General features: G+C 40.8%; 2 protein-coding genes across 3 annotated transcripts in view; both read left to right on the plus strand.

Moving 5' to 3' along the window:
- Window positions 1–23,238, plus strand: part of LOC311080418 (uncharacterized protein) — a 48,577-nt gene extending 25,339 nt beyond the window's left edge. Inside the window, exon 6 of the mRNA XM_084110395.1 lies at window positions 22,535–23,238. Coding sequence (XP_083966521.1) covers window positions 22,535–22,639 — 105 coding nt within the window. The 3' untranslated portion in view covers window positions 22,640–23,238. The remainder of the gene's footprint in view (window positions 1–22,534) is intronic.
- Window positions 8,368–10,913, plus strand: LOC311079347 (THAP domain-containing protein 1-like). Of its 2 annotated transcripts, XM_084108655.1 has the most exons (4): window positions 8,373–9,106; window positions 9,562–9,697; window positions 10,039–10,140; window positions 10,244–10,913. In XM_084108655.1, exons 1-4 carry the CDS (start codon window positions 8,463–8,465, stop codon window positions 10,295–10,297), a joined length of 936 nt encoding a protein of 311 aa, XP_083964781.1. In that variant the 5' UTR covers window positions 8,373–8,462; the 3' UTR covers window positions 10,298–10,913. The 2 variants fall into 2 exon arrangements, with proteins under 2 accessions (XP_083964780.1, XP_083964781.1); XM_084108654.1 differs by having other exon boundaries at window positions 8,368–9,106; window positions 10,039–10,913.
- Window positions 23,239–24,136: the final 898 nt, after the last annotated feature.

Consider the following 24,136-nt stretch of genomic DNA (forward strand, 5'->3'; position numbering starts at 1 on the left):
CCTCCTGGAAGCGGACAGTCGGGGTTAGTTTTTCTTTACGTTACAAGAAAAACTACCCTGCCTCTGCGCGTCATTCACCGGCGAAAGGAGAAAAGTGTGTTCGTAGTTACTGGCCCCTTTTCTCTTACATTTCCCAGTTCCCTGTCGGCGACTGGAAATGTCATTTGCAGCAAGCGCACGCCTGCCAGCAAACGCCGAAGAATACATGTTGACGCTCAACGCATACCAAAAGCCTGTATGCCCCTGTGGCTCAGTGGTGGAATGATAGGTTTTAACGCATGGGAGACCGGAGTTCGTTTCCCGGTCTTGCGGCATATATTTATGCCGCCAATGCTCCGCTCTGTCAGTCCCCCGGGGGCGACTGCAGAGGTGTATTTTTGCAGCCAGCAAGCGCGTAGTACCCGCTTGCCTGCAACCGAACACCGTTTCTACGGTTCCCGTGCGTCACTGGCGAAAAGAGAATGGAGTGTTTTAGCCCCGCTGAAACCGGGCGATATCCACTCTTCTCACATTCTGACACCTTTCAGGCGTCTGAAAATGTCAGTATTGCATGTTGTACTACACACATGCCTGCAACAAACGCTAGTGTGGTTAATACTCGCGGTAACTGAAAGCCTATGTGTTTTCCTCTGTGGTCCAGTGGTAGATTCATAGCCTTTCGCGCAGTCAACCCGGGTTCGATTCCCAGGTCCGACGGCAGAAAAATTTATGCTGTCACATACAATTCGCTCTATCAGTCCCCTGAAAGGCGACTGCAGATGTGAATTTTTCTGTCAGCTTGTCTGCACACGAAAGCCGTTCTACGGCTACCTAGAAAAATTCCATTGGGTGCCCACAAACACTATGTTTTTGCATGCCTCATGGTTTTTCTATAAAAGAAGCCTGTCCGCATTCGCTCTGCTCAGGCAGACAGTGCGCTCAATGCAGTAAATGTGTCCGCTCTTCCGAGCCCACATTCACTCACAGACATTACATGTCCTACGGGACTCGCCCAGCCCTCCCTCACTCGGTTAAACACCGTGGCGAAGTCGAGTGCGTCTGAAAATGTCGATATTGCATGTTATGCTACCCGCATGCTTGCAAACAAATACTCGCGTTTAACTGAATGTCAATGTGTCTTCCACTGTGGTCCAGTGGTAGATTCTAAATCTTTCGCGCGGGCGACCCGGGTTCGATTCCCAGGTCTGACGGCAAAAAGTTTTTATGCCGCCAAATACAAATCGCTCTGCCAGTGCCCTGAGAGGCGACTGCAGATATGTATTTTGCAGCCGACGACCACGTGGTACAACCCGTGCCTGTTTGCCTGCACACAAAAGCCGTTTTACGGCTACCCAGAAATATCCCATATGGATGTATTTTCTGGTGTCCCGGCCACGGCCGATGGTGCTATAAATGTAGTGCTGATGCCCACTGCCCAGTGCCCATCGCTACACACAAGCACAGCCCCTCACACGGGGCTTGCGCCCATAAATTCGACTCAGGTCGATCGCGCACCCAACATAGTAAATGTGCACATTCCCCAGTGCCACAAACACTATGTCACACGTGTCACGTGGTTTCTGTAAAACGAAACCTGTGCACGCTCGCTCTGCTCAGGCAGACAGCGCGTCAAAAGCAGTAAATGTGCCCGCTTCCCGCCCACACTTACTCACAGACAACGAGTCCCACGAGACTCGCTCAGCCCTCCCTCTCTCGGTTAAGCACCGTAGTGGGGTCGAGGACGAGCGCTCTGCCCGCTGTGATCAGCGCGCTCCCCGCCTCGAATGTCACAGGCATAACGCCTACGTTACAGCACGCCCGAAGCACCTCTGTCGCCCAGAGGTTTCGGAATGGGTGCTAGACATTATAAGAGAGGCTACTCGCTACAGTTTTGTCGACGCCCTCCCCGCTTCACAGCGCGCGTCGAAACTACGGTGAATTCAGAAGTAGCACACCTACTTCGTGCCGAAATATCAAAACTGATGAGCAAAGGGGCTATAGAGCCTGTATCTCAAGCTCAAAGCGAAGGGGGGCTATACAGCAGATACTGTCTGGCAAGAAAGACGGGGGTTTCAGACCCATACTGGATCTAAGACAGCTGAACGAAGCATTAGCGAAACGCAGTTTCAGAATGCTTACAACCAGGAAAATCCTCGCGCATATTCGCAGAGGAGGCTGGTTCATGTCAATAGATCTGAAGGACGCGTATTTTCAAATACAGATAGCGTCATGTCACAGGCAATACTTGAGATTCGCCTTCGAGGGCCAGACATACCAGTATAACAGTCCTGCCGTTCGGCCTGTCCCTGGCGCCTCGTACATTTACGAGGTGCATGGACGCAGCGCTCGCTCCTCTCAGACTCAGAGGCATGCGAGTGCTGAACTATTTGGACGACTGGCTGATTCTGGCTCAATCACGATCAGAGCTCGTGGAGCACAGGGCCATTTTACTCGATCACCTCGAGAAACTTGGTCTCAGAGTCAACTGGACGAAGAGTTCACTGAACCCCAGTCAAACGATCCCGTTTTTGGGTATAGTTCTGGACTCACAGTCTATGATGGCGCGGCTGTTGCCACAGCGCGCGCTGGACATTCAGCGCGCAGCGAGCTCTCTCCGCTGCGGCGCGACCTTCCCGCTCAGGGAATTTCAGAAGATGCTAGGTCTCATGGCCTCAGCATCACCAGTTCTTCAGTTGGGCCTGCTCCGCATGCGCCCCTTGCAGTTCTGGCTGAAAGCGCGGGTACCGTGCAGAGCGTGGGTATCCGGTCGGCTGCGTCTCAAGGTCAATCAGAGCTGTGTTACAGCTCTAAAACCTTGGACAGCGAACGACTGGTACCAATCAGGTGTAAGCCTGGGGACTTCCTCGAGAGTGAAAGTGGTGTCGACGGACGCCTCCACCTTGGGATGGGGAGCGCTGCTCGAGGGCAGACCGTTCTTTGGCCTGTGGTCAGAACGAGAAAAGCTCCGACATATCAACTGTCTGGAAATGCTGGCAGTGGAAAACGCGCTGACGCGCTTTCGTCCCCGAATCAAGGACCATCACGTCTTAGTCCGTTCGGACAACATGTCTGTGGTGTCCTACATAAATCACCAGGGCGGTCTCAGATCCCGAGACCTGTACAGGTTGGCGGAACGCCTCCTGGTTTGGGCTCAGCACAACTTGCGCTCGCTGAGAGCAGTTCATGTGCCTGGGCTACAGAATCTGGGTCCAGACAGACTGTCCAGAAACAACATTCCCACGAGCGAATGGTCTTTACACCCACAAACAGTCCAGCTGCTGTGGGAGAGATTTGGCAGAGCGGAAGTGGACCTCTTCGCGTCCCACGAAAACGCTCACTGCCCCGTGTTCTTTTCCAAGAACGAAAGCGTGCTGTCCCAAAGGTGGCCTCGCTGTCCGCTCTATGCTTTTCCCCCCGTCTCCCTCCTTCCTCAGGTGATAGAACGGGTGAGGGAAACGAAATGCTCAGTGCTGCTTGTAGCACCACTTTGGAAGAACCAACCATGGTTTCCAGATTTGATGCAGTTAGCAGACACTGCCCCGTGGCCAGTGCCGTTGAGGAGGGACCCCCTCTCGCAGGCCAGGGGCTCGATTTGGCACCCTCGACCAGAGTTGTGGTCCCTCCACGTGTGGGCGCTCAACGGTTACCCGCTGATCTCTCAGTGGGAGTGCTAAATACTATCACTCAGGCTAGAGCTCCGTCGACTCGACGGCTCTATGCTTCAAAGTGGTCGGTATTCTCCAGCTGGTGCACAGCTCGGGGATGTTCACCCCTCGATTGTGAGGTGACGGAGGTTCTCTCCTTCCTACAGGAGCTGTTGGATAAGGGCAGAGCCCCCTCCACGCTCAAAGTTTATGTGGCGGCTATCGCAGCGTTCTCTGAAACAACGCATGGTCAGTCAATAGGAAGGAACGATTTGGTCATCCGCTTCTTCAGGGGAGCTAGGAGGCTGAATCCTCCCAGACCTCCCTCAGTCCCTGTATGGGACCTCTCTACGGTTTTGGAGGCCATGAAAGGTTCCCCTTTCGAGCCCATCCAGACGATTAGCCTCAAACATCTGTCATTTAAGACAGTGTTCTTGCTGGCTCTCGCTTCAGTGAAGCGCATAGGTGACCTGCACGCGCTCTCGGTGAGCCCGACGTGCTTGGAGTTTGGGCCTAATGACTCAGGAGTCATACTCAAACCTCAACACACCGTTTCAGGCTCAGGTTATTTCCCTGTCTGCCCTGCCGGTGTCGGAAAAGGAAGGAGACTTAAGTTCTCTTTGCCCTGTTAGGGCTTTAAGAGCTTATGTGTCTCGCTCTGCTGTCTTCAGACAGACTGAGCAGCTGTTTGTCTCGTTCAGTGGACGTTCCAAGGGAATGGCTGTTTCGAAACAAAGCCTATCCAGATGGATAGTTGACGCCATAGCGTTAGCTTACACTTCCAGGGGTCTTCAGTGCCCACTGGGTGTCAGAGCGCACTCCACGAGAGGCGTTGCCTCGTCGTGGGCCTGGTCTAGTGGGATATCCTTACAGGATATATGTATGGCGGCAGGTTGGGCCTCGCCGTCTACATTTATCAGGTTTTATAACCTAGAGGTTCCCGCCTTACAGGCTAAGCTGTTGTCGGTGTAGCTGAATCAGTAGTCTGATTGGAACACTGAGATCGCAAGCGCAGCGCGCTGCCGACTGTCATATAGGCTCTTGCCTTGACTATGTGATGTCATATTATCGCGTCTGCGGACGCTGCTATATATGGGGACGGAGGGTTCCCCCTCCTGTTCTAGGACTCTCTGTGAGTCCCTCTAGTGATTGTGCACTGTAAATCCTGGGCTTCGCTTCCAGGTTTATTGGTGTTTCATCCCTGCACGCACGGCGTTTTACATTGGGTTCCCGCAGCGTCTTAGCTAAGACGCAGTACGAGAGAACTCTCGTAAGAGAACGTACTCGGTTACTAACGTAACCTCGGTTCTCTCTAGAAGAGGGAACGAGTACTGCGTTCCCCGCCGTGCGTACGATTCACTCTGGTTCGCTTCGGCGATGAAATAAATCAAGTGAGTCAGCCTTTTCGAGCTACCTTTATAAGGCTAGGCCACGCCCGTTTCGGCGGGAAGTGGCAAGGAGGGCGCGAAGCGCCCTCATTGGTCTGATGTTGCATCAGCCCTCGCTCGATAGGCTTATGCAGTTGCCGCAGAGCAGCCAATGAGCGAGCGAGCCGTCTCGCCTATGGCTGTATGCTGCTGCAAATGCGCTTTACAATATTACAAAATTAAGGATAATTTTTTGCTTCAGTATTTCGTGAAAAGAGACTTTTCCCGCAGCGTCTTAGCTAAGACGCAGTACTCGTTCCCTCTTCTAGAGAGAACCGAGGTTACGTTAGTAACCGAGTACGTTTTCTTTTAACCCTCTGAGGTCGACAAACGCGCCGACGCGTTTTGCCGGATTTTCTCCACATTGTAGCACTATAAACTTAAATTACTCCATCATTTATGGTCATACAGAAAAAAGAAATATAAAAAAAGAATCTGTGATATTTCTCCTTTTGTATGTGTCCACTTACAATCAAATCAAAACATTGTGCTTTTGTAAAATAAAGAAAATAAACAGGGTGTGCGTTCTGCCTCTCCGTCGCGGTGAACTTTTTTTTCTTGAGCACGTCTATAAACTGAAACAAAACTCAGCGAATACTTGTCACACATTTATGAGCCATATACCTTTATAAACATTTAAGTGTGTACTTTTAAATGATCGGATTCAAAACGAAAACAAATATTCTCTGTTTAAGTAATTTGTATAAAACCAACAAGATGTCCAGCTTCTCAAACGCTTGCTCATTACAGTTAATTTGGCCACGCCTACTCGCGCAAAAGATATTCACATGCAAATCTCCACATGGAACGCGAACGCGCTCGTTACCTCAACAACAAAACACTTCACTTCACTTTTCGTCGAGTTTGAAAGACGTGCCTGAGCTTACATTGGATTTAGGCTACCTCAGAAGAAGAAGAACGCGATTTGAAGACAAGAAAGATAAGGTAAGAAATTCTTACATAGCCTAGTTTGTTATTGTTGCATAAATGTCACGTTGCAGCTGAACTGTTGCTAGATATATGGGGAATATTATAATATTTAGACCCGTGTTTACTGTGTTTGTGGATATCTGCTCAAACATAGATATGTTTATGGTAACCATAATGTTTTATATTTGAGAGTGATCGCGTTTGAATGTATCATATTTTGCAAGCGATCGCGTTTGAATGTATCATATTTTGCAAGCGATCGCGTTTGAATGTATCATATTTTGCAAGCGATCGCGTTTGAATGTATCATATGTGTTTACTGTGTTTGTGGATATCTGCTCAAACATAGATATGTTTATGGTAACCATAATGTTTTATATTTGAGAGTGATCGCGTTTGAATGTATCATATTTTGCAAGCGATCGCGTTTGAATGTATCATATTTTGGATGAAAGCAAAACGCACCAAACGGCTTCATGTTTTTATTATTATCTCATTTCATATCATCATAACGGATGGAAACATTTGAAGTAACATGATAATCAATATATTTTTCTCTAGCTTCTTTTGGAAGATTTATAGGCTGCTATAGGTTATTTATTGTTATTATTATTTTATCCGCACTGCGCATATACCTTATGCCTACAAGGCACAACAAACCTGGTGTTCATTATATTATATATCGTTGGAAACGTGTGTGTGTGTGTATTCTGTGAATTTTAAAAAGCAATTTTAACCAGAAAAATCTAATATTTATTTCCAAAATCGTGCAGGCCTTTCTCTTGATATCAGTATGTTCACTTTTTTTTTTTTCAGGTCCCAGATGCCACTGAGGACTTCAACATTCACATGAGTCTCAGTACGTGAACATGGTAAAGTGAAAATCTTGGAAATGAAAGGTATGTACAATGTTTTTAGGAATGGCACAAAGGTCTCTGTCTTTGAAGTGCTTTTTTGGCATTTGTTGTGTATCTTTGGATTATGTTGTGTTGTAAATAAATCCAAACAATTTAAAAGCCATTATTTTTTAAATCTCCTCATTTACAGTATTGTGCAAGGTTGCTCAGAATGATAGGGGCCTGATAGCTCCTAATAGGGCCGTTAGGGGAGGTTCTTTGTCTTTCTCAGGTGAGAAAAGCTTACATATTAATGAGCTCTCGCATAAGGCTTTTTCACACAAAACACGTCGTAAAATTTTTAAATCAATATATTGTCTTATCTGAATGAGCAGTCAGGGTGATTTTCACATAGTTTTGCAGCAAATATTCTAGGCTACGTCATACAATTTTCAAAAGTCTTGTGAAGAAATAATCAGTATGGGTTTCATGGCCTTATTTCAGTGAGAATTTTTTTTTGTATTTTCAAAAACCACGCATAAATGTCATTATCTCAAAACTACAAACTTTTACATACATGCTGCTGATATATTATTGTAGCAGAGTTTGTGCTGAATACAGTGTAATTAGACTTTAGCCATGAAAATGTCACAAGTAACAGAAATAACCAGAAATGTCAGAGCATGTCAGAACACCTCCAGGGCGCAGAAAACAGCTCAGACCTCAGAGGGTTAATGTACTCTCAGTAAACTACTAGTTTAGTAGTTTTATACTGCAAGTATACTTGCAAGTTTTCTTTTAGTGTACTCTCAGTAAACTACTAGTTTAGTAGTTTTATACTACAAGTTTTCTTTAAGTGAACTTAGCATCATACTTATAGTTTACCATTTATATATTATTTTTGCTCTTTTAGTGTACTCTCAGTAAACTACTAGTTTAGTAGTTTTATACTACAAGTTTTCTTTAAATGAACTTAACATTATACTTATAGTTTACTATTTATATACAATTTTTGCAGTTGCAGTAGGCCTATACTACTATGTTCAAATGTTATTTTTTATACTTGAAAAATACCTTTAACTCTACTTTAATTTTAAAAACATTTTATTAGCTTCATGCATCCTTTTTTATCAACACTTGAATGTCGGTAAGTTTCATAAAGAAAGGCAACATTTTAAACAAAATAGTTGAGAAAATCACATTTTTGTCAAAGACTAAGTTACGCCTTGATCAGATTCAGAACGATGATCAAACACAGATGGAGTAAATCGAGTCCGACACCCCCACAGCTTCAGTTATTTTTCCTTCATGGGTTAGGCCTACGCTTCATTTCATTTGGAAACATTAAGCAGTTTTGATTTACAAGCTGTTTGATGATCACATTATTTTACATTTGAGTGAGCAATCTTCTATCACTTGTTTCAGCTTCTTCTTCTCCTGTATTTTGATCCGGAGATTATGTACTAGAAGATGTGTCATAGCGCCCCCTAACGTATACCAGTGAAAACATGGGTAGCTGGAAAATTTACCCTGTGCACGAGAAAAATGCTAACTTCCGGTTTGAGGGCGGAAATTGGGTAATTCATTTCCGGTTGCCGCCTTGTTTACATCAGTGGACCGGCGTTAAGTTAGTTTAATCGTTCGCAATGGACCTAAAACATAAAAAAACCCGATTCACTTTTCAAAGGGCAGTCGGTGGTAATAACCACCATTGCTGCGTGCCACTATGTACCGCCGGGGGGAGATTCAACACAACCTTGAGCTTCCATAGTTTCCCAAAGGAACTTAATTTACGCGCCCAGTGGCTTGTTAAAATCAGAAGGGAAGGTTTCACCCCCACCACCAACTCCAGAGTGTGCAGTCGGCACTTTGAGCAAGAAGAGATAGTAATATCTTCTTCTGGAAAGCGGTGTCTTCGACCTAAGGCAGTTCCATCCTTGTTCGGTTGGAATAATTACACTAAAAAACCCCAGCGACCCGGAGTTTGGGAGCGCCGCCCTCGAGCAATCCAGGCTTTGGACCGCGCTCCAGAGGATGACTCCACCGTGGACATGGTGACTGAGGTGGATGAAAACACACCTGTCTCTGGTTGTGCTGAGTTGGCTCCGACACCCCTGATGAAAGACCACGATTACACAGCCAGCTCTTTCATCGTGGTCGACCGGATGAAATTTGAGAACATGTCAAGGCAGATCGAGGAGCTCACAAGGCAGCTCGAGTCACATCATTTGGAGAGATTTGGGTTGCAGCGGTTTGCCACATCACCTGATGACTTTCGGTACTATACCAGGTAAGAAATCAGAGATTTCACACCATCACATTTGGTGTATTTTCTTTTCTTTGTTCTGTAAATAATACATATTTTATGAATATATACATACATGTCACGGGACAGATCTATCCCTTCCAACAAAGTCAGCCTCATCTCCGCTGACGAGGCAATAAAAAACGTATCATCAGCAGCCGGTGATGTGATTAGCTTTAAAGTTTCATGATAGCTGTATAATAGTTTGGCTAGTATGGATTTTTGCGGTTCCATACAATGCGTGTGTGGTGAGTGTCTGATGTGTGTGGATTGTGACTTTGTGTGTTTCAGTAAAGAAGAATAAAATATAATGAAGGAAATATAATTAACAGATCTAGAGAAAACGACGCTAGATTCCATGTTCACAACTTGAGAATATTTTGATGTAATCTGAATGCCATCAATAGAAAAACTATATGATATGTGCTGTTTGTATGCAGATTTCCATCATATGAGCATTTCATGGCCTTTTGGAATCTAATCCAAGAGGCAACGAGCAGAATGGTGAGAGTCACCAGTGGTCAGAAGAACCTTTCCACCAGTACATCCACTGAGAGCCCTATGAACAGATCAACAGTAAGTTCTACAATAAACATATACTACCAGCTTGGTCCATGTGAATTACACATTTTGCACTGTTAGCTGTGTTTTGTTTTTTGCTTGCTCTGGCACTCTTGTTGTCTGTGCAAGCGACTACCTGCTTTTGTTGCTCTGCTCCTTTGGCTGCTCAGCTCCACGCTGGCCTGCTATAGGCAGCTTACTCTTTACCACCAGTTAAATCATTGATGAAAGTTTCCAATTTTTAGATTACATACACCCCCACATGCACTGCATATTTTAATCACCTTAGTTTGTGTATTTTATCTTTGTTGTATAGTGTTTCTATCTATTAATAATACGGTAACTATTTTCCCCAGAAATTGCTGCCAATTGACGAGCTCTTCCTCTTCCTTAACTATCTATCAACCGGCTGTACACAAAGGGACCTTGCTCACAAGTTCAACATCCACAGAGCTACAGTGAGTCGAATAGTTGTGACGTGGTCCAACTTTCTATATACTTTACTTGGATCTCTCTCGATATGGATGACAAGCGGATCAGTGAGAGCAAACTGCCCCACAGATTTCCATGGGACTTATGAAAACACCCAGGTCATCCTTGACTGCACAGAAATGAGGTGCCAAACCCCTACCTCCCTTCTGCTCCAAAGTGAGGTATTTTCCACATACAAGTCGCACTGTACATTCAAAGCGCTTATTGGTATGTCCCCCCATGGAGCATTGACATTTGTGTCGGCACTTTTTGAAGGCTCCATCAGTGACAAGGAGATTTTTCGTCACTCCGGCATCACCTCCCTCCTAACACCCGACATGGAAGTTATGGTAGACAAGGGGTTTCTGATAGATGAGCTAGTTTCCGGGAAAGTGCATCGCCCAGCTTTTATGTCCAAACAGGATCAAATGTCAGAGGTGGACGTCCTTAAAACCCAGGCCATTGCACGTCTGAGAGTCCACGTCGAGAGGCTCATTAGGAGGGTCAAAGAGAACAAACTTTTTGACATGGTCATCCCTCTCTCCATTTGTGGGAATATAAACCAACTTTTTACTGTTGCATGTCTCCTCACTAATTATCAGTCTGGACCCCTGGTCAAGAAATGGATGGTCTGATTTTCTGGTGGCCGGATTTCCTAATCCATTCTATAATGAACTTTGACACCACACTCTCCTGGCAAAATAAAGGTCAATAACACATCACAGGATGTTTAACAATACTCCATACAGTTTTGGAAATAATTTACTGTTACTCTGCAAATAAAACTGCTTTACTTTTACAGTGTTGTCTACAGCTTTGTTCTGTGTGCTTCCTGTTGACTGTGATAGATTTTTTTAGAAGACCCATTTATTTAAACTGGCTTTTTGATTTTTTTTTTTTTTTTAGCACTTTCATATTTTATCTTAAGGTGTTTTATATTTTAATAATTTAGTTATTATATGGTTTTGACGTGTTTTTTATCTATATATACACACATATATATATATATATATATATGTGATTCTTGCTCTGTATTGTTCTGTATTATCTGTTTTTGTGGGTTTCACAGTTGTAAAGCACTTTGGTCAACCTGAGCGTTGTTGTAAGGTGCTATATAAATAAATTTTGATTTGATTTGATTTGATAGATTTTGTAAAAATGCATTTTTCAAAAGACCATTTCTCTGTTCTTCAGAAAGCAAAAACACATAATAGATTTCAAGTGAACTGTATTTGACAAACTTCAATTTCATAAATGGTTAACATGAAAGTGTCACTGCCCTTCAATAACAATGCATACAAAGGCACAAATGAACATTTATAATATGAGAAATGATCAAGGTAATTATGCAAGATAATAACAGATTTAAAGGAGTCTTCTGTAAAAATGTGCCCAAAACTCAGAAATGACAAGCAACCAATTTACGCCACTGCCATGTATTTGTCCATGTACACGTGAAAGTAGAACTTATCTATCCCACGCTTCATTTTTTCCATCACACTCTCATCCCTCTGTATTCTTTGTATGAAAACATCATCTTGAGCGGAGACGACATAATCGCACCAATTCATACCGGTGACAAGTAGTTGGCCCTGAACTTGCCAATAATAGGCATGAGTTGGTTTGAGCCTGCTTTGGCCAACTTGAAAGACACCTGCAGAAGGATTTGACACATTTTAAGTGGCATCATTCATTTATGAAATTGGTTGGACCTATAACTCACTAGATGTAAAACACATAGAACCTACCTTGTAACAATAATAATTTCAGTTTCCCCCCACTGGTTTTAAATGCTATTGTCCAATGGAATGTTGTTTTCTGAAATCCCATAAATGGAGCACTTACCGCACTCCCTCTGTGGTCTTTCTTGTTTTCGGTTTGGCTGAGATCACAGCCATCTTGTCAACAGGGCCCGGCTTTATCCCCTATGTCAATATAGTGAAAAATAAATAGAGAATGTAGGCAAGTAGGATTGTTTTTAATCCACTGTAAAGCAGGTACAATGTATTTATGAAAAGCGCTTTATAAATAAAGTTTGATTGATTGAACTCACCATAACTCTAGGCTTATGCCACTGTTGTTCACCTTCAGTGCAGCTTAATATTGGGGGAACAACTTGGAGTTTCAATTGCGAATAGTGTGCAGATTGAAACAGAAGAGCTACACAATGGTTGCATAAAGCTTTCCCAGCCTTGCAGGTGCAGCAGAAGTGCAGAAGTTGCACAGGCTGCAAATCTTTTAGGACAACCTATTAAGTAAAACATATCAATGTATTTAATGTAATCAATGCATATCCCTTGACAGTATTACTCATTTCTTTAAAAAAAAGCCTGTCTGAACACCCCCTTGACATGATGACAGCCTGACATGATCCTAGAAAAAATAACAATACCCTACGTCCATCAATACCCTACAGCCTAACAATACCCTACCCAACATTAGGTCTACTAGGATTTGTACACTGAACACAATTTCACACTGCTGCTGACTGTAACCATACTCTGAGCTTGTGAGGTTTCTCAGCTTTCCTCATGGACCTGAAGCACTCTGCCCTGACAACCACCTCTCCTGAGCCCTGATCTTTCTCAGACACTGCAGAAAAATAACAATATTAGCAAGTTAGTAATAGAATAACATGCAAGTTAGTTGGTAAGTATAATAATTAGCAACTGTATTAGGAACATATTGTTGTCAAGCTATCTAAAGCTTAAGCTATCTAAATCCATTTATCTAAAACTATGTTCGTTTGTTCATAGTCAAGTCAATCAACACAGTTTTCACACATATTTGGGTGGAGCCAGGCGCTGCTGCATTGTGAAAAGTAAACAATGTTTCACATCTGCTTTTTGTCATCGCACCCAAGCAGTCGCTTTACAGAGTGGAGCGTTGCGTATCCATGACAACTAGACGGAAGTTTTTAGGCTACTAATTATTTATTATTATTATTATTATATTATACCCTTTAACCAGGAGAAGCCCTTGGGGTTAGAACCTATTTTGCAAGGGAGACCTGTCTAGAAATATGTGTGAAAACAGCCTAACTTGATAACGAACGAACCAACGTCGGATACCTTTACTCCCTGTATGACATGTGTAGGAGTGGTTGTCAACAACATAGCCTCCGAACATCATAAACAAAACAATGACTAACACAAACTGTTCGGGAAAATGCTAACGCATGATTTCGACTTTTATAATGTATAGAGAGATAACATAACAGTTACCAGATAGCATAGCTTGAGCACGTAGCATGGATGTTGTTGTGACTTACCTTAAAAATTATGCAAATACTGAGAGATGTAATATTTAAACCCCTTCTCTCTCTTGCTCTGGGGAGCTGGAGAAAAATCACTAACCAGTCGATGAACATCATCGACTGTAATATTCGGCAAATGTCCAAGACATCTGGAGAAATATACATCCTCCACTAGACACCCCCTATCGGTTTCGCAGCCGGAAGTAGCATATGCTAATGTGCACATAGTCTATTCAGTCAATGGTGGGGAAAAGTTGAATTAAAGTAAATTCCTATGTACACCAGTGGACTAGCCTACACAAAAATTCAGATACGCAGAATTAGAAACATATCTGTTTTATATCAATATTTTAATCAATATTTTCAAACAAAGTTTCATAAGACTGTATATGAAAAACGATGTAAAAAAAGTATATTTAATAGGCTACTCGATCAAAAAAGTTAACACAACTACAAGCCAAGTATACTTTGAATAATTAAACTTTTAAGTATATCTCGATCAAAAGATTGAGTACAAGTATAGGCCAAATATACTTGGACTTTTCTCTCAGTATAAGTCAAGTACACTTAAGTGTAATTAAGTATATTTTTGAGAAGTATATAAAATGTAGACTGAAAGTATGCTTTCTTCTTTTTAGTTGAAAAGTATACTAATAGAACACTTGAATAAACTTATTTTCCATACTTATTTTATTTGCTCTATAAGCTCTTCCAGCCGAAAGTTTGTTACTATATAAAGCTGAACATGTTAGGCTAGTTTATAAACACAATCATACCATTTTTGTGAAGTTTTAGTGTATTTAAAGAAAACATACTTATGTTGCTCTTACTTAAAGTACACTTGTGTAACTTTTAGTTTGTTTAAAGTACTTTAAACACTTAGACCTAGTGCAATATATTTGTAATATGATTTTATGATTTTAATATTTTAGATTTTTGTATAATGTACCAACTTCTAATGTATTATAAACATTTGTCAACTATTATTAAAGGACAAGTTCGGTATTTTACACTTAAAGCCCTGTTTACAGATCGTTTCTGATGAAATAGAACGGTTAAGATTAAAATTTTGACACATGCTGCTGTCCCGAGAATTTTAGGTTTCTTTCGCTTTCCCCCCCACCTACAGAATGGCTGCATAGGTGCACTCGAACATATCCTTCCTAAAACGCATTAAACTTTCGTTTACAAAGAGATGAAACTCACCGAGTGGTCAGGGGTGTTCACTGATATGCTCATACAAAAATCGCTGCAAAATATGCTTTCCAACAGGTGTTTTACCATTCGTTGTAAAACTGTGGATCTATTTTTCCAAACGTCTCACACCCGTAGATTCTTCCGTTGAGAGCTTGAATAATAGACACTCCAGCCCAGTTGGTGGCGATAATGCACCTTTGCCAATTGCAAGCAAACCACTGGCATTTCATTGAATACACAGAAGAAGCAGAAGAAGAAGCGGCGGAGTAATACCAGAGCCCGTCTACGGAGAGCCTTGGCACTCCCTATTCAGCCCCATTGTATTGATTTTGGTTGCAGTTCCATTAGAATTCCACTGGGGGTGATCGCGAGCGAGTGCAGACTGAATGGGAGTCAATGGGGCTATACGGCTAAATGTGTCTCTTTCACCCGATTGCCGTTGAGAAATCTCAGATTTTATTGTAGGTTTTGCAAGTTCAACATGGGTTATAGGTCGAAAGTTGAATGAACGAGTACTTATTTCTTTTCGATTTCTTACAGGTTGAGTTGTTGTTGCCCATAACACGCTAGCATTCTGCTAATGACGTCAGCATTCTGACGTCATTGACATTTTAAAAGACTTTTTAAACCAAATAAGTGACTCTAAAAAATCTAACACCCAGCAATGTGTAATTTCTTTGCATCTCCTTTCGAATACAACATTCAAATTACTAGACAAAAAATTATATCCTGAGAAAAGTGGATTTTGTGGGTTTTTCGCCATAGACCTCCATTCATTCTGCACTCGCTCGCGAGCGCCCCCGCATGGATAGAGACGTGTTACTGCAACCAATCCAGAACCCGGAAGTAAGCAGAGAGTGCCAATTCTCTTCCTATTAGACATTCTCTGGTAATACCGTACCTCACACAGCACATTCAATACAAGTCAATGGAGTTGGACAAAAACTACGATAAAACCTGTTGGAAAGCATATTTTGCAGCGATTTTTGTATGAGCATATCAGTGAACACCCCTGACCACTCGGTGAGTTTCATCTCTTTGTAAACGAAAGTTTAATGCGTTTTAGGAAGGATATGTTCGAGTGCACCTATGCATCCATTCTGTAGGTGGGGGGGAAAGCGAAATAAACCTAAAATTCTCGGGACAGCAGCATGTGTCAAAATTTTAATCTTAACCGTTCTATTTCATCAGAAACGATCTGTAAACAGGGCTTTAAGTGTAAAATACCGAACTTGTCCTTTAAGCATTGCAATAAGCACTTAAAATTAATGTTGTTCACTTTTACTTGTTTGTAGGCTATACTTGTAAAGGGCTAGGCTGTTGTCCATTACATGATATGTTTTTACTGAAATTCCCACAAGGATATCAACATCATATTATTTTAAATGCATCATAGATACATTTTCCAAAGACGTTTAAATGTTGTACTTGTTTAAATTTGAAAAATACGAATAACACACGTGACTAATCCTGATTGGTCCCAGAGCCGTTGAACGGCTGTGATTGGTTCTTGTGATAATAATGAGCTCACACCTCACTCAGAGCTTGCTGTGTGTTCCTTGAATGTGATTAGATTTCTAATAATTTAGATTAGAAATCTAAATTTAAACTGGAGCGATCGTGTTTCTTTAGAGGACTTGGAGGAAACTATGCGATTCATATGGATTAGATAATGTTTTTTGCGATTAACTTTTTCAAACGTGAACAGTTTTGGTGAATCGTTCATCAGAGGGATATAAGTTAAATCTCTCAGGTTTCATTAGCCTACGATATCTCAGTTTTTCTTTCGAAGATTAACGGAATTCTTAAATGTTTTGCAACTACTTTAGGTTGAGTGATCATGACAGCATTTAGATTTTTTTTTTTTTTTTTTTATCTAACGTTAATAGAAAACATAACTGTGTGACATTTGGAACCTCATGTTTCTAGGTAAGATTTGTATTACATTTAAGTTTACTTTGCCAGTCGTATTTTTGACGCGGTGTAACAGCACGTCTTTTTCAGTTCAGCTACATTCAATTTGACCAATCAAAGCCAAGCTTTTCAAGTCGAAGTCGAATCAGACTCGAAGAGATGAAGATACTGCTATCAGAAGTTACTGGTAAGTTTTAGTTGCTGTTTGCATAAATAAATAGCTCACTGTTTATTTTTTTTCAACATTTTTTTCCCCAACATTTTTTCCTAGTTTCCTAGTCTAATTTGTGTTCATTCATGTAAAAATCTGTTTATTTAATTGTTTTTTGGGACAGCTGCAAGTCACTTGTCCTGGCTTACAATATTTTGCACTACTTCTAATTTCCTTAAATCTTTTTTAACAGAGGTGAAGAGTGTATGTGTTTCTGTACATCACTTTTTTTTTTTTTTTTTGCTCTCAAAGTCAAAGGGGGCTGACTAAAACATTAATGCTAAAAATAAAGATTAGCATTTGTTGTACATTATAATTATTATTCTTGTTGGCTGGGTATACTTTTTCAGTTAAACAGTTAAATTGCCCTTTTTGCTGTGATACAGTGACATACCATGTAGACTTCACAGTTGTTCAAGAGATTTTTTAATAACTCCTTTTCTAAATTACATTAACATTTTATATTGAATGTCTACTGTTAAAATATATGAACTAAGCATTACATGCCATGTTAAAGAATTTCATTTTTACCAGGTGAAAAAGACTTACTATTAAATGTATTAAATATGTACTTAAGTATGTTTTTAGTACACAACAAATGTACTTTAATGCATTTATAATACATTTAACAGTACGTCTTTTTCACCTTGTGTGTACAACATAGGGAAATGTCAAAACATCATACTGTAATAAAAAATGTCTAGGTTACGACCTCTGTTCCCTGAGAACAGGGAATGAGACACTGCATCGATGACGCTATGGGGAACACCCTCCATGTGAACCGGTGTTTGAAAAGCTGTACAATTACGGCAATAGAATTTGACTGGCGACAGCCTATGACACTACTAGTGCGACTCAGAAGTATTAAAGAGGCGCCTAGAGAACATCGTTCCCCAATAGCATCATCGAAGCAGTGCAAGTTCCCTTTTAAAAGGGAACAGTTACTTTTTTAACAGAGGTTAATTTTGCTTTAATATAAAAATAAACTCATCTTTTTCCCCTTTCACAGACACTGTGATCAAACAATTTCCAACATGTCTGAGGTGCGAGCACTGATTCTAAGGAAATGCAACAATGAGGCAAACTCAAAGACCAATCACTCCAATTCACTTGAAGGATGAAGATGGTTTGAGTTGTAACAGTACTGTAGCCAGTAGCGGTTTTTGGCACGGGCGAACCGGGCAATCGCCCGGGGCGGCATTTTTGGGGGGGGCGGCGCCGCCGGCACGAGCAGAAAGAAAAAAAAAATCTGCGCGGCGAAGCGGTTTTCTATTATCTGTCATTTCACTGTGTGGGGAATTGGCAAATTTGCGCCCCCTGCAGCTGCAGGCGCCCCTGCTTGCTGAGAAGATGCCGTGCACAGAAGCTGTTTGTTTGAGAAGGGGAAAGGGGAGGAGGGGGCGCGGAGGCGCGGGCGCGGATGACAGTTCACCTCTGGGTCTCTCCCAAATGGAACGGACAAGGGGGGGATCCATATTGTTATCTAAGTTAGTCACACCTCGACTTTCTTCCAAATAACGCACATTTCATTCATAATATTATAAATACAGGCCTCTATATTTCCTGCACATTTTTGTTTTTCTGAATTGTCTGAATGGCTAATAAAAATAGGTAATACAAAACGATTACTTGGTCACCACCACCAAGGTGAATTGGTTTAGTCTTGACTTCTGGTCGTGACTCGTCGTGAGTGACAGTTGGTATGGTGGGATCGGGGAAATCTGTTGATTGTCGATGTCGAGTGCCAAATAAGAGATGGACAAGAAAGGTCAAAGCCATCAGGTGCCCAATTTAGAAACGAGCGAAAGATAAAGGTATGCAACTATGTTTTCTCTGTATGATTACGGTATCCATGTCATGAATGAAGGGGCAATATTAATTGGTTGGTATAACTCTTATTTGTTAGCCTTTTTGCTATGATTCTTGCTATGCTTAACAATAATTCGGTTTTAACTCAAACACGAGATCTAATTTCACCATAATATTGTGCTTTGCAACAAAACTGTTACAAAAAAATGCTTTTCTTACTTAGTATTTTTGTCTTGTTTCCAGTCCAAATATCAAACAGTTCTTAAATAAAGATGCATAACGTTATTTTACTAAAGTAGTAAAATTACATAAGATATTAAGTCTTGTTTTCTGATGAAATAAATAAAAATTGAGTTTTTGCTCAAAGCGGGGGGGGGCGCTCGAAGGGGGTCTCGCCCAGGGTGTAATTCAATGTAGAACCGCCACTGACTGTAACTGTTTGCAGCTATTAATGACTGCACTTTATTGACTGTAGTTAGGTTTATTTATATTTATGTTAATGTATTTTTTTTTATTTTTTTTTACAGTTTACAAGTGTACTAAGTGCACTTAAATAAAATGTATTTTAGTGAACTTTTTTTTCACCTGGGCAATCAAAATAGTAAACACAAGTACAAGCCAAGAATACTTAGAATACTTTATACTTTTAAGTATATCTCGATCAACAAGTATAGGCCAAATATACTTACACTTTTCTGTCAGTATAAGTCAAGTATACTTAAGTGGAATTTGAAGTATATTTCTGAGAAGTACATAAATATATTTCTGAGAAGTATATAAAAAGTAGACTGAAAGTATACTTTCTTATTTTTAGTTTAAAATAAGTATACTAATAGCACACTTGAATAAACTTCTTTTTCGTAAGGGATATCACAAGAGAAAAGGGAAGATATGAGTAGTCTTTGATTGTACTTCCACCTTTCGAGGCACCTCTTTGAATTCAGAGCTTTCAGGCTTAGTAGATGAACTTCAAGCTACATATGCCTCCGACGGGTTCAAACTCACAAAATGGGTCAGCAATAGTCGTCTTGTTCTTGCTTCCATTCCAGAGGAGGACAGAGCAAAAGATATTAAGGCTTTAGACCTTGAAAAGGATAAATTGCCCATGGATCGGGCACTTGGCATTCAATGGGATGTGGAAACTGATACTTTCTTCTTCAGAAAGCAGAAAGTCAGCCCAAAGCAACAGTTGATCAGCAGAAGAAGCATTCTGTCGATTGTTAATTCAATCTACGACCCATTCGGGTTTCTAGCACCTTTGATTTTTCTTGCTAAAAGAATTGTTCAAGAACTGTGCCGAATGAATTTTGGGTGGGATGAAGAAATCCCTGAAAGTCTTGCACATCAATGGAAGAACTGGCTGGATGAGCTTGAGAAGTTATCAAACTTCAACATAGGTAGGTATCTTAAACCTACCAATTTCGCGAAGCCTACGAGTGTCCAGCTGCATCATTTTTCTGATGCCAGTGAAGTTGGTTATGGCACCGCTAGCTATCTTAGGCTCACTAACATGACAGGCCAAACTCATACAGCTCTGATAAGAGGCAAGGCAAGAGTTGCCCCTCTCAAGCCCATCACCATTCCAAGGTTGGAACTTGCAGCTGCTGTTCTAGCAGCTCATATTGACAGAATGCTGAAAAAGGAACTCGAGTTACCAGTACAAAATTAATTTTTTTGGACGGACAGTACTTCTGTGCTCAAGTATATTTTTAATGACAACAGAAGGTTTCAGACCTATGTAGCAAATCGAGTAAGCATTATTCGAGACCTCTCACAAAAATCCCAATGGAAGTATGTGCAGACAACTTTGAATCCCGCAGATGATGCATCACGAGGACTGGCAGTCCATTGTTTTCTCGACAGAGAGCGATGGTTTAGGGGCCCAGATTTTCTTAGACAACCTGAAACAAACTGGCCAGATTTTCCCCATGAACCTTCTACTCTAGAAGATAACGATCCAGAGCTCAAGAAAACAGCTGTCACATTTACTGCAGCTGTTACACAGAATGAAAATCCAATCACCCAATTTATTAAGAGATTCTCATCCTGGGATCACCTGAGAAAGATGGCAGCATGGATTTTGAAGTTCAAGTCTATTTTTAGACTTCTGAATAAAAAAAGAAAAGAAATAATGTCATCAATCTCTTTACAAGACCCTAATTACAAGCAGCAGACAGATTATCTAATGACAAATTACAAAAAACAGCTTGGTCCCCAAACCCTCTCCCTATACGATCTTGAATACGCAGAGAAAGCACTTGTGATTCACGCCCAACAGAACTCTTTCTGTGATGAAATAGCATCACTAAAAGAGGAAGCAATGTTAAGAAGAGCAGTGAAATCTACAAGTTGGACCCAATCTTCAAGGATGGGGTCTTAAGAGTCGGAGGAAGACTAAGCAAGCTTGCAATGCCTGATGAGATAATACATCCTGCCATTCTCCCTAGTGATTGTTATCTGTCAAAACTACTCTTGAATCACATTCACTCCAAGATAGGTCATTGTGGAAGGAACCAAATTTTATCTATGCTCAGAAAGAAATACTGGATCTTTAAGGCCAATTCAGCAGCAAGGTGGATCATTCGTGAATGTCTTCTGTGCCGACCGTCTCCGAATGTCTTCATGTCAACCTAGACTATTTTGGACCCATAGAAGTGAAAAGAGGACAGAGTCTAGCAAAAAGATATGGGGCTCTTTTTACCTGTCTTAGCCGTACATCTTGAAGTTGTTTATTTACTGGATACGGATTCTTGCATCTCAGCTCTACGACGATTTATTTGTAGAAGAGGACAAGTCAAAGAAATAGTCTCTGACAATGGAACAAGTTTCGTAGGAGCAGAACGTGAGCTAGAAAGAGCACTTGTTCATCTTAATACCAACAAGATTCAGAATGTGATGCTAGACGGAGCAATCAAGTGGACATTTAAACCTCCGTATGGCTCTCATCATGGCGGTGCGTGGGAAAGACTCATTCAATCACAAGACAACAAACTCTAGATGATGAAGGCTTGCAAACAGTACTTTGTGAAATTGAGGCTATTCTCAACGACCGACCTATAACAACAGTTTCTGAAGATTCTGAAGATTAATAAAGTAAAGTAAAGTAAAGTAAAGTAAAGTAAAGATGCCAGAGATCCTGAGGCATTAACTCCCAATCATCTTTTGCAATTGAAAGGTCAAGTTACTTTACCCCTTGGTACCTTTGAAAGAAATGATACCTTTTCAAGAAGGAGGTGGAGACAGATACAATATATTGCTAACCTTTTTTGGAAGTGATGGACTAGAGAATACCTTCCATTTTGCAAGAGAGACAGAAGTGGAACGAAGTTAGAAAAAATCTTAAATCGGGGGATATAGTACTCATCATTGATGATATGGCATAGAGAAAATCATGGCTTATGGGACGTATTATGGATGTCTTTCCAGACAAGAGGGGGCATGTTCATCAAGTTCAAGTCAAAACAAAAAACGGCATTATAGAAAGACCCATCAATAAGCTGTGCCTCCTGAAGGACAACATTTGATTCGTCTTATGCCTAATCTAGTTGATCTAGTTACTGATGATTTTTTTATTTATTTATTTATTATTTTTTGTGGGAGATATCTTTGATCCTGAAGACTTATGGTTTTTGATTTCCATCTGGATGATGAATTAGCAAAGGATCTCGTCGAGTGGATGATCAATGAAAATCCAAACAATAGACCAACTGTGGAGTAAACCCTTGCACACCCCTTCTTCTGGACTGATGAAAGGTAGAATATTCCATTGATTTGACAATGGCATTGATCAGTCTAAATAAGCCAGAAAGGTTCAGTACTACTTATAGTATACTAGCGTATTATGATTTTATATTAAATGAAGAGGAAATTTCATTCACTGTAGATACTTTTTTATAATCTGAAGAGATTGTGCTGTTTTTGAAATCCTGTCAGTAGAGTGGAGTATTTGAAAAAAGTGGGGAACCACTTTCTGTCGCAATATTTCTTTTGTCAGTTGCCGTCTGAGCTTGTCCAGAAACTGGATGGTAAGAAGAAAGGCTATCCTGAGAACACACTGGGCCTGCTGCGTTTTATACGCAACCTTCACAAACATTATTGAATTACATGTGACGTGAGGCACGTTTGTTAAATAATTTAATAGTATTGTGTGTCAGACCATGCTTTTTGGTGTCTCTTTTAGTCCAAAGGACGCAGAGAGCATCAACCTGATGGATTCATTCCCTGATCTCTTTGGGAATGTGTTCAGGTTTGCAAAGGAGAGAGGATGGAACTTCAGGGCGAGTCTGAAAAAGTTCTTCAGCTCAGTTCCACAGATTTGATTGTTGTTATTTTTAAATATGTACATTGATTTTGCATCATGAATGTATTTCATGAATGAGTTTTAAATAAAGACAGATGTAAGATGAGCTAAGGTCTATTGTTGTTCAGGAAATGAGGCCCTGACAACTGAAAAACATTGACAGATAAAAAAATGTCAGTAGAACATTTTTAAACAGGGTAATTTCAGTTCTTGCTTTATCTTGCGGAAAATATGTAAATATCTGTTACAAAGCAACCTTGGCAGTACTAAAATTAAAAATTATCACACTTTAAAAATATATATATAAACAAATATATATAAACATCTTACAGATACTGCATTATTCTGCAGATTCTGTAACCTTTATAGAAGAAATGTATGTAATGTAAATAAAATTGACAATGAAATACTCTCATAAAATTATAAAACCTGTGACTGTAACACAAAGCCATTGAAGCAGGAGGAGATAACAGGTCTAAATGCAGCTATTTAAATGGAGGAACTAAAAACACCCCTGTGGCCGTGAAAAACAGGTAAGGATGGCCTCAATATATTTTATTGGGCTAATATTCACTGGAGCAACATTTTGTCCTAAACCTTGGCAAAACCCAGAGCAACCCACAGTGCACATCTACACAGAATGGTTGAGTGGATCTCAATGGCAATTCCTCGGCTGGCACAGCAAACCCTAAAACTTTCAAAAGGTTTAAATTGAATTAAGGTAGGTAGGATGGCAGACTTCACATTTTTCCTTTAAAATGCTTCTAAATTAATTAAAAGGTTTAACTGAAAATTGGCTCTTCTGTTAAGTAAAATTTGTATTAATTTACAAGGTCACCAAATCACAAGGTTTGAGAACTAGTCATCTGTCTAGTTTGATTTCCCCTAATTGTTATTTATACACACGCGCACGCACATACACACACACACACACACACACACACACACTCTCTCTCTCAAAGTCACAAGTTTTCCCCATAGAGTTTAGAAACATTTAAAAGCATATGAATGTCATTCCTGCAATAAAAACAAATGTTAGTTGATTAATTAAAGTTGATTAATTAAAAAATCCATCACAATTCCCCTCTCTGGTCGTATTCATACACGACCACTATAGCTGGATTTTTAATTATTCTAATGAATTATTCCATACCCGCATGATTTACCTGCAATCTAATTCATCTTTTCCAAATCATCGCATTAAGTCAGTGACTTTAATACCACCTGATATCTCTAATCATTTCCAAGTTTCATCTTTTACTTTATAATACCTGTAAGATATTCCTTCAATTCCTT

This window comes from Abramis brama (genome assembly GCF_963993115.1).
Source record: "Abramis brama genome assembly, chromosome: 3".
NCBI lineage: Eukaryota > Metazoa > Chordata > Actinopteri > Cypriniformes > Leuciscidae > Abramis > Abramis brama.

Excerpts from the sequence above, each read along its gene's own strand:
- LOC311079347 (XM_084108654.1), top strand. The coding sequence starts at position 8,463 with ATGGACCTAAAACATAAAAAAACCCGATTCACTTTTCAAAGGGCAGTC. Across the intron at positions 9,107-9,561 it reads GACTTTCGGTACTATACCAG|ATTTCCATCATATGAGCATT; the intron begins GTAAGAAATCAG and ends GTTTGTATGCAG. Across the intron at positions 9,698-10,038 it reads GCCCTATGAACAGATCAACA|AAATTGCTGCCAATTGACGA; the intron begins GTAAGTTCTACA and ends TATTTTCCCCAG.